The sequence below is a fragment of the Ipomoea triloba genome, chromosome 13 (genome assembly GCF_003576645.1).
Source record: "Ipomoea triloba cultivar NCNSP0323 chromosome 13, ASM357664v1".
NCBI classification, from domain to species: Eukaryota; Viridiplantae; Streptophyta; class Magnoliopsida; order Solanales; family Convolvulaceae; genus Ipomoea; species Ipomoea triloba.
In genome coordinates this window covers 29,513,985-29,524,319 of record NC_044928.1, presented here as the reverse complement: position 1 = coordinate 29,524,319, position 10,335 = coordinate 29,513,985, and the positions used below count along the sequence as shown (strand labels likewise).

Below are 10,335 nucleotides of genomic sequence, written 5' to 3'. Positions count from 1 at the left end.
TAGTTTGTGGATTTCATCGATAGCCGTAAGATAATAGTAAAAAAAGGAATAAAGTTATTTAATTTAATTTAATTTAATTTTGTTTTTTTAATGGTGAATTTGCTTTGACTCTTCTCAAAACGTCACCGCACAAGGTTGGTCAAACTTTTCGCCTCTTTCTCTCTCCTTCCCTCTCTCATCCCGAGTGTTTTTATGGACCAATTCTTGATTTCCCACAAATGGTTTTCCCATTTCTGCTCTGGGTATTCTTCTTTTTTCTTGATTAAGCTTTGTTTTTGACTTTTTTCACGAGGGGAAACAACGGAATATAAAGGAAAAAAGGAATAGTTTTTGGGATGGTTTCTGGTCTATTCCCCTGTCTTTTTCCAAGTATTTACTTTTCTATTTAACGAATTTATAAAAAGGTTTTTGGGGTGGGAGTTGTAAGGGCATGATTGGTGATGCAAGTTTAGGCGGTCTTGAAGAGCCAAAAAGTCAAGTGCTTTAATTGATTTCCTCTGAATTGTTGTTTGTTTTTGTTTTGTTTTTTCAGGTCAATACTGGGAAACAAGCCCGAGTTGGAACTGGGACTTCCTTTGTTTATTTCTGTCAGATTTTTTGTTTTTGAAGATTTTCTGCACATTGAGAATCATTGAGATGACCTCTCTTTGATGATGATGATGATGATAAGTTCTTAGATCTTTTCTGATCAATTTGATAGAGTTCCAGCAAAAAAGATTATAGCTTGTTTTTCATTGATTTTGTTTCTGTTTTGATCTTCTTAAAAAAAGATTGAACCTTTGTGGGGTTTGTTGGACTGATTTAAGAAATATGGATTTGAGAACAAGTGTTGATGGTGGTGAGGTGCCCAAAGGGGACAATTCAGGGCATCAAGTAGGGGAATTAGGGTCCCCGTTGATGGGGGCAGGGAGTGTTAGTGCTAGAAATATGGCAGAGAAGAGCCCTAGCAAAGATATGATTTTTAGGGCTGATAAGGTTGATCTCAAAAGCTTGGATGTTCAATTGGAGAAGCATCTGAGTCGGGTTTGGTCTAGGAGTGTAGAGCATCAAGTCCAGAGGCCCAAGGAGGCCTGGGAGATCGATCCTTCGAAATTGGAGATTAGGTATCTTATTGCTCAAGGCACCTATGGCACAGTTTATCGCGGTACCTATGATACTCAAGATGTTGCAGGTATAATAACATGGTTCTCTGTTATGCCGTTTCTTATTGCTGCGTGGATAGAGTCATAGTCATAGTCATAGAGTAGCAGTCAATCTTGTTTGCTTCGTTTTATATAGCTGTGCTAATTTCCGGTTTATGTTTTCTTTCTGCATTTCATTTTAGCCTCGTTCTGGCGTTTACGGTGTATATCTCGTATTTGGTTGTAAAATTCCCTTATTTGTCTTGCCGTTAGTGAAATAGAAGCTAACACGTTGAAAAACAGATTTTGATGTTAACAATGATTTGTGTTTTTTCTTGTTTTACTTATTCCCTGTAGAGGAAAATGGGTAGATCCTGTGGGAATCCTTCCCCCCTTAGACTGTTTAACGAAATATATCTGAAATTGTTTAGGTTATCAAGTACGTATTAAAGTCGGTGGAATAATTGAGATGAGTTCGGAACTTAAAAAGCCAATTACCTCTGCATAATAGTTAGGTATTGAAGGTGGTGGCTATTATTTAGATCCTTCTAGGAGATACATAAAAGTAGATGTCTAGATTATGGTAATAACGGGCTGCCTTTTCCTTCAAACAGCAGAAATAGTCTCTGTTTGATGATTCCCTTGGCAGAATATAAGCCTTTGTGCCCCGGAGTTTCTCACTGGAATATTATTTTTGTAGTGAAATTGTTGGACTGGGGAGAGGATGGCATGGCCACCGCTGCAGAAACTGCCGCTCTGCGAGCATCATTTCAGCAGGAGGTTGCGGTTTGGCAGAAGCTTGACCACCCAAACGTTACAAGTGTAGGCACTTTCTTCGACACATTCCTTCTTAGAGACAACTGTTAATTACAAATACTTTGAGAAGTAGGTTTTTTGAAGTTCTATTTATAGTGATTCTTACTTGCAGTTTGTTGGCGCGTCAATGGGAACATCAAATCTTAAAATTCCATCGAAGAACCCTTCTGAGGGTTATACCACCCTTCCATCAAGGTCGTGCTGTGTGGTTGTGGAATTCCTTGCAGGCGGAACCTTGAAAAATCTTTTGTACAAAAACCGGAAAAAGAAGCTGGCGTTTAAGATTGTTATTCAACTTGCTTTGGATCTTTCGAGAGGGTGAGCCTCTAAAATACGGTGTGCAATTGCAATTATTGATTGGCGTGGCTTAATTTTTCTTTTCCGACTTTGCAGGTTGAGCTATTTACATTCCAAAAAAATAGTTCATCGTGATGTGAAAGCTGAAAACATGTTGCTGGATACTAGTCGAAATTTGAAAATCGCTGATTTCGGTGTGGCTCGTGTTGAAGCACAGAATCCAAAGGACATGACGGGTGAAACTGGTACCCTTGGGTACATGGCCCCGGAGGTATTCATTATTTTGGATAAAAGTTGTTTCGAGAGACGATTATTTTCATATATCCAAAAGAACCTTTTCTTCGATAAACATCCTTATAAAATATTCTTGTTTTCTTTAATGGGATTCCAAGTAATGATAATCATTCATCTTTAAGTTATCTGAAGTTAATCGTGATCTCTTCTTTTAGGAGACCACAGGGCACCGTATAATCTAAGTTTTCATCTTCTGCATTTCTCACGACGCTTTCTTGTTTTACCGTTGATGATATTTTTGATATTACTCCGAGTAATGAAATATAGTCTGCATTTCCGTAGGTTCTTGATGGCAAGCCCTATAACAGAAAATGTGATGTATACAGCTTCGGGGTTTGCTTGTGGGAAATTTACTGCTGTGATCTACCATATCCAGATCTGAGCTTCGCTGAAGTTTCTTCTGCGGTTGTTAGACAGGTAAATCTGATTTATTTGCTCATATATCACTCTTACGCTCAGCAGATCCCGTTTCTTGAGTATCTACACAACAGAACAATGCCAAAGACCTTGTGGTCTAGTGGCACTCGGTGTTCCGGTTTACACTCCCACATGGATGATGGGAGTGGGTTCGAGCCTCAGTGGAGGCAACTGTTGACGAACAAACTCATGTTATTAAGATTAGCACTGTTAACCTGCTTGGTTGGCGTGAGTGGCCGTGCACTCTTGTCCCTTAAGAGAGGTCGAGAGTTCAAATCCCCTCTCGTATGGAAAAATCAATCTAGCAAGCACTTTGCCCCTTAATTAGGCCGGCCTGGTGCCAACAGGGATTAGTCTGAGTATGGTACGGGCTTAAAGGTGCCTCTTACAATTAGCGCACCTCGTGGTCTGACCAGGTTCTGGATGGAATTTGGCATGTACCTCGGTCACCTTCTTAAGTTCTTGTTTATTTTCATCTCGCCTAACGCTTTTCTACTGCTCATTTAGTGTATGTTGCCATTGTGGCACGAAAAGATTGATGTTTCTATTCCCCTTATCCTCAGAATCTCCGCCCAGAAATTCCCCGATGTTGCCCGAGTTCCTTAGCCAGCATCATGAAGAAATGCTGGGATGCAAATCCAGACAAGCGACCTGAAATGGACGAAGTAGTGAGGTTGATAGAAGCGATTGATACGAGCAAGGGAGGAGGGATGATACCCGAAGACCAAGCTGGCGGCTGTTTCTGCTTTGCTCCAACTCGCGGCCCATAAGGCTTCTCCTCCAGCCCCGCTCCGCTTTCTTGTCTTTCGTGAGGCGCTCGATTTGTACTCTTTTGTACAAACACATTTCCCTCTCAGGCATCAAATAATTAGAGCAAAAAGTTCCAACTTCTGTTGTTCTTTGTCACAGTGTAACCATGGTTTGTTAATTTTCTGAGATTTTCTTGCACAGTTCTGTACTATACGAGGTGCTCGATCTGTCGCTTAATATGCATTTTGATTCCTTCCAATGTTTCATAAATCTTTTGTTGTTTCGTATATATATATATATATTTGAAGATTCTCATGTGGCCTTTTTTCTTGGTGGATTCATATGCATCCTGCATTATATTCTCTTGTCTTGTACAGTATGATGACTCTGGTTTTTTGCTGCCCTCTCGGAGTTTGAGAGATTCTTGTCTGCAATGTGCTTTACTTCCAAATCTGCATTGCATATTTTTGGTCCGAAATAATTTCACCTGAAACGAGCCTATCCAGATTAGAGTATTACTTATTTACTTGTATTAAACTAACACTACCATGAGTTAATAAAGAATTTACATATGAATATTTTTTTTCTTTTCTTACGACAATAAATACTTAAGAATGTGGGGATAATATTTTTCTTAAGAGTGTGGGGATAATCTTTTTAGGCCAGGGTGTAGGATTTAAACCCTTTAGGCATGTACACGTGCCCGCTAGCACCCCATGTGAATTTTTTTTTTTCAGGGAAGTGCTGGTAAAGGGAGTAGCGTTTTATAGGTTTTAATTTGTTAAGATGAAACCTTTACTACTACGTCAAAAGTTACAGCACTTCCTAAAACCTTAAAAAAATTGACGTAGTAGTAAAGGTTTCATCTTAACAAATTGACCTATCATGTGAAAATTCTTAAGAACTGATTGCGGTTTTTAAGACAATTTTAAAAACGTTTATTTCCAAAAGAATTTAAGTAAATTTTATAAAAAGAATGGTTGACTTTAGGGAGAAAAAAATCAACTAAAAGTTATGTTGTATGAAGTCGTTATTTAATTGTGAAGTGGTACGTTGTTCCATTAAGGGAGGAAGTCTAACATTAAGGAAACTCCCATGAAAATCACTGCCAACTAATACCAAGATATTTCATGTCATATTAAACATTGATTGAAGAATGTGTAGCTGTTTTGAAAAGGATTACTTAAGTAGGGTCTTGAATCTAATAAGTCTCGAAAATTATATTATAGTATATACTAGATAAACTCCGTATATGTACAATAATATGCACACAAGAGGTAACCTTTGTTTGCTTGTTTGTTTGTTTGTTTGTTTTTTTTTTGTTTAAAAATTGGAAGCTATACATGACATGTTTTGTAGAGATAGATTGAACTTGCTTCATTCGACACATTATATTCATAAAGAATCAAATAGATGTGCCAATTGATAATTTACTTGAAGCAAGCTATACTTCTTTGATAATGGTTAACTGAATCAAAATTATTATTTTTTAATTAACTAAACCCCCCAAAAAAAAAAAATGGATCCATCAAACCTATCATTCGTGGTCCACTGGTCCCATCACTCCTAGCTAGACCAGTAACTTTGCTTTCATGGGTTTTGATCTCATCAACAACAATTTTGTATTTTTGGATACAATACAAGAAATATAATTATATTTCCCATGTAAACAGGGCATTTGCACTATACGAATATAGGATGATGATATGATGAAGATAGCATATTATTACTTGTCACGTCTATAATAAAAACTGTATAAAATTCATTCTCCCTAGTTTATATATATACACTCACTATACTTGAGATAGGGTGTAAGAGAGACATTCAAGAATGGGTTGTGCTGGGAAACTAAGTCTTCTGCAATCATCTGCAAATAATGTTTCCATTCTGGTTATGGTGATGATGATGATGATGATTTCATGCAGTTCGGAGAAGGGGATTGCTTCTGAAGCTCATCACTACCAAACTCTCCCACTCAGTTCCATGCTTCCACCTTTTGTCTGCAATTCCACCACTTCCAAAGGTCATTCATTCCTTCATTATTAGCTCTTTCTACTTTCTATTGCTTTAATATATCTCAGGAGTAGTGCGTTGAGAATAGGGATGTCAATCTTAGCACGAAAATAATAGGCTGGCCTAATATAAGTCTAATTAAGAATAAAAATCAGTCTGATAAGATCGGAACCAATAAAGTTCGATGGTCTAAACGGACTAGCTCGATAGCCAAGCCACTAAAGTCTATTCTTTGTTTTAAAAGTGACATAAAACAGTCAGAAACTTTGTAGTCAAGTGGCATAGTTGTGACTGTGAGAGGTTATAGGATCAATTAGTCCGATCTCATAATTTTTTTTTTTTTTTTTTTTAATATTTTCAGGTCCAAGTAGAAAGGCATCCATGAGGGTTGTTCACAGGTTTGGCCCCTGCTCAGCCCGGACCCAAGACTCGCCAACCATGACTGAGCTTCTGCGGTACGACGAGTCTCGAGTCAACTCAATAAACGCCCGAGTTAAATCTCTCATCAGCTTGGCCAATAACACTAAAGGCGACCCGGAGAAAACAGAGATGAGTGAGTCAAAAGCCGTGAATCTCCCGGCGGGCCACGAAAGCCCAGGCGGCGTGGGAAACTACGTGGTCACCGTGGGACTAGGGACGCCCAAGAAGGACCTCGACCTAGCCTTCGACACCGGCAGCCACATCACGTGGACCCAATGCAAGCCGTGCGCGGCAAAATGCTATCAGCAGCGCGCCCCGATATTCGACCCGGCAGCCTCGACGACCTATTCCAACGTCACGTGCAGCTCGGCCGCCTGTTCCGGGCTGACGTCAGCCACTAACTACCCGCCGCGCTGCACGCCGCCCAACACGTGCGTGTACATCGCGACCTACGGCGACCGAACATTCTCGGTCGGCGAGCTCGCGAAGGACACGCTAACCTTATCGTCCACGGAAGCCGTGGACGGGTTCATATTCGGGTGCGGCCAAAACAACCAACTTTTCTACGGCGAGAACGCGGGATTGATGGGTTTAGGGAGAGATCCCCTGTCTATAGTCTCCCAAACGTCTCAACAATATGGGAACTATTTCTCCTATTGCCTCCCGACAAAAACAAACACCGACGGTCATTTAACGTTAGGGAATAGTGTTGGGACTAAAAATGTCAAATTCACGCCATTATTGAGTTCACAGGGGACTGGGGAGACTGGTCTTTACTTTATTGATGTTTTGGCTATAAGTGTTGCGGGGCGGGACCTGAAAATTAATCCGGCGGTGTTCAAGAGCGGCAAGACTATTATAGACTCCGGGACGGTCACCACTCGCCTCCCGCCGACGGCCTATACTGCTCTGCGGGACGCGTTCAGGGAGGAGATGACGATGTTTCCGAAAGTAGAGACCAATACGAGCTTCGACACTTGCTATGATTTCAGCAAATATCGTAACCCGACCATACCGAAGATAAGTTTCACGTTTGGTGGGAATGCGGTGGTGGATTTGGACCCCGCGGGGGTGATGACGCCGCTAGATGAAAGCGGGTCGTTGGTTTGTCTGGCTTTTTTTGGGAATAAGGATGATGGGGAGCTGGGAATCTTCGGGAACTTGCAGCAGCAGACATTGGAGGTGGTGTACGATGTTGCCGGAGGGAAACTGGGGTTTGCCTCCGGTGGCTGTTCTTGAACTTTTCTGCTGATTGTAAAAAATAAATCGAAGATTGAAAATTGGGGAATGAATTTTATTTCATAGTGTTTCTTTAGACATTTTTTTTTTCTTTTATGGGTTGATATAAGGAAAAAAAAAGAAAACAAAAAAGAAAGAGACTCTAAAAGGAAAACATAAATAAATAAATAATCTAGGTGTAACAATCCCCACGATATTCATAGTCAGTTAGGGGTGTGCATAATTCCATGAAAAAATGATTAATTGATCAAACTGACAAATTCTGATTAACTATTTTTAAATCAAAATATTTTGGTTTTGTAAATGGTTAAGGATTTTTAAGAATTTTGGTTAATGGTTAATTTTGTTCGAAAGTATTAATTGATCGATTAATCAAATTACGCGTGTATATATATGTTTTCTTTATAATTCATAAATAATATTATTAGATTAATTTTTTAAATTTTATCATTTATATATTGATGTAATGACTATTTTGTGGTATGAAACTAAGAATTAAAAAAAAATTATTTATAAAATTATTTTTTTTTTTATAAAATTAGACTAAAATATTTCAGTTAATCTATGGACCTATTTTTTTTTTCAATTCAGTTAATTAAAAAATAAAGATTTCGATTCAGTTAACGTTAAATATTTACAAATTCAGTTCGGTTATTAAGTGAATTAATCGAATGAACACTCTCTATTGTCCGCCATGGCTGAAGCCTCTCTGAGAGCTCATAAAAAATTGTAAACTAGCCAAGTATCAAAGAAGTATCGCTTAAAGCAAATTATCAATTGACACATCTATTTGATTCTTTATGACTGTGTCCAAAGAAGCAAACTCTATCTCCACAAAGCATATATGTCCTGTATGGCTTCCAATAAAAAAAAGAAAAATTATCTCTCGTGTGCAGATTATTATACATGAGCAGAGTTTATCTATTGCATACCCTAATATAATTTTTGAGACTTACTGGAACTTGATTCAAAGACCCTAGCTACATGAGTAATCCTTTTCAAAACAGCTACCCATACACATTCTTCAATCAATGTTTAATGTGACATGAAATTTCTTGTTATTAGTTATTCTTCAATCAATGTTTAATATGGTATTAGTTGGCAGTTATTTTCAATAAATGTTAGACTTCCTCCGATCCCTAATCTAGGTGGGAAATTTTAACACAAGCACAACAGCAATCAACAAGCAAAAGCGTAACTAACCATTTTACAAATGGAACAACTACTTCACAAGTAAATAACAACTTTATACAAAACTTTTAGTTGAACCTTTTCTCCCTAAAGTCAACAATTCCTTTTATAAAATTTACTTAAATTCTTTCAAAAAGAAACGCTTTCAAAATGCGACGTAGAAATCGTAATCACTCGTTCCTTAAAATAGAGTTTCCTACACGATAGATCAAATCAATATATATGACATGACATTTGTTGTATATTATTAATGAGGTGATAGTGATTTTGATTAGGTTTTCCTTAACATTACACTTTATTAATTCCAAACACCTAAGTTCAAAAATTTAACATACATAAGGACAAGAGCAATCAACATTGACCACTTATGTAATTTTTAACTTTTTCTTTCCAGCATTACACAAGTGGAGAAGACTTTGGTGCAATGGTCTTTTAGTTGATAAATTAAAATAAAAAAAATAGAAATAATAATCTGAAAAAATGGAATAGAGAACTAAAAGAATAAAAATATTATTTATTGTTTAGTTATTAATTTAAGAATAATTGACCACCTAACGTATCTATACCTAAATGCTGCGATTTTTTTATTTTTAGTACCGCTGCGATTTCTTTTTGTTCAAAAGAATTGTGTAAAACTGAGGCCTTAGTAAATAAACCAAAATTTTTTTTTCTTTTCTCTTCTTCTAACTAATAATTTTTTTTTTCTGTGCAAAATCTCTCATGAAAGATGCTCTGATTTGACATTAAAAAAACCGTCTACTTAATCCAAAATGGTATATATGACAATAATATATTTAAATATTATTAGCTACTTATTGGGGACACCATGATTTTAAGAAATGGATCGTAACAAACATCAGTGAAGGCCTTAACGAGGATGGGGGCGGTGATTGGGCTCGCCGATTTGCTATCATCGTTTGGTGGCTTTGGCGTTGGCGGTGCGATAGGGTGTTCAACGATCGGGAAGTGGCTGTGCAACACAAGACTAGCTGGATCCTGGAAGCGGAAGAAGAAGTAGAACGTGCGTTCGATCGTCAGGAAAGTAGCATGAACACGACGAGAAGAAATGGAATTATTCGGACTCGTTGGACTGCCTCTACTGAGCATAACTACACCCTCAATGTTGATGGTAGTGTCAAGATGGGAATCAATAGCGCTGGCTTTGGGGGAGTAGTGAGAAATAATAAAGGCGAGTGGTTCAAAGGTATCATGTGCAAGTCGGCATCCAGAGAACCGTCTATTGTGGAAGCAGAGGCCATTGTCGAGTGTCTAAACTGGGCTTGGCAGATTGGAATCCGAGATCTGGAAGTGCAATCTGATGCAAAGAATGTTGTTCATTGGATTCAGCAGGAGTCATTTGGACGTGGCCCTCTTAGTCATTACATCGAGAGAGCTAAGAGGTGGATCAATAATAGAAACTGGAGGATATCTCTCCGGGTGATATATCGGGAGCAAAATAAGGTGGCCGATCGCCTTGCGTTGTTTGGAACCCTTCAAGGAGACGACAGTATAACGGTTGATTCTTGCCCGGCCGGTTGCGAAGATGCTTACCTTGACGACATGGCGCATGTTACTAGAGCGCGTAGAGTGGTGGAGCCATCCTAGTGTTTGGATCCCCAGGGGTACACCCCTCCTTTCACGATTTAAAAAAAAAATATTATTAGCTACTTATGGTAAGTTTTATTTCCAATCAAATTAGAGCATATATATTCAACAGGCGAGAAAGAAGAAGAATGTACATGTGTGCGTCAGTGCGTTGCATCAACAGGTGGAAGTA

At 38.5% G+C, this 10,335-nt stretch overlaps 2 protein-coding genes across 3 annotated transcripts; both read left to right on the top strand.

The window, feature by feature from the left end:
* The first annotated feature begins 133 nt into the window (after positions 1–133).
* LOC116002227 (serine/threonine-protein kinase STY13) lies at positions 134–4,008 on the top strand. 2 transcript variants are annotated; one of them, XM_031242315.1, is made up of 7 exons: positions 134–242; positions 533–1,171; positions 1,822–1,943; positions 2,050–2,255; positions 2,331–2,505; positions 2,811–2,945; positions 3,509–4,008. In XM_031242315.1, exons 2-7 carry the CDS (start codon positions 811–813, stop codon positions 3,713–3,715), a joined length of 1,206 nt encoding a protein of 401 aa, XP_031098175.1. In that variant the 5' UTR covers positions 134–242; positions 533–810; the 3' UTR covers positions 3,716–4,008. The 2 variants fall into 2 exon arrangements, with proteins under 2 accessions (XP_031098175.1, XP_031098174.1); XM_031242314.1 differs by lacking the exon at positions 134–242 and having other exon boundaries at positions 301–1,171.
* Positions 4,009–5,426: 1,418 nt separating this feature from the next.
* LOC116002225 (aspartyl protease family protein At5g10770-like) lies at positions 5,427–7,445 on the top strand. The gene is made up of 2 exons (XM_031242311.1): positions 5,427–5,718; positions 6,070–7,445. Exons 1-2 carry the CDS (start codon positions 5,526–5,528, stop codon positions 7,365–7,367), a joined length of 1,491 nt encoding a protein of 496 aa, XP_031098171.1. The 5' UTR covers positions 5,427–5,525; the 3' UTR covers positions 7,368–7,445.
* The last annotated feature ends 2,890 nt before the right edge of the window (positions 7,446–10,335 follow it).

What these genes read in the sequence shown, in the direction of transcription:
- LOC116002227 (XM_031242315.1), top strand. Translation starts at nt 811, where the DNA reads ATGGATTTGAGAACAAGTGTTGATGGTGGTGAGGTGCCCAAAGGGGAC. An exon ending in TGATACTCAAGATGTTGCAG is followed by an intron (nt 1,172 to 1,821) that starts GTATAATAACAT and finishes TTATTTTTGTAG; the next exon opens with TGAAATTGTTGGACTGGGGA. An exon ending in CTTCTGCGGTTGTTAGACAG is followed by an intron (nt 2,946 to 3,508) that starts GTAAATCTGATT and finishes CCTTATCCTCAG; the next exon opens with AATCTCCGCCCAGAAATTCC.
- LOC116002225 (XM_031242311.1), top strand. Translation starts at nt 5,526, where the DNA reads ATGGGTTGTGCTGGGAAACTAAGTCTTCTGCAATCATCTGCAAATAAT. An exon ending in CAATTCCACCACTTCCAAAG is followed by an intron (nt 5,719 to 6,069) that starts GTCATTCATTCC and finishes TAATATTTTCAG; the next exon opens with GTCCAAGTAGAAAGGCATCC.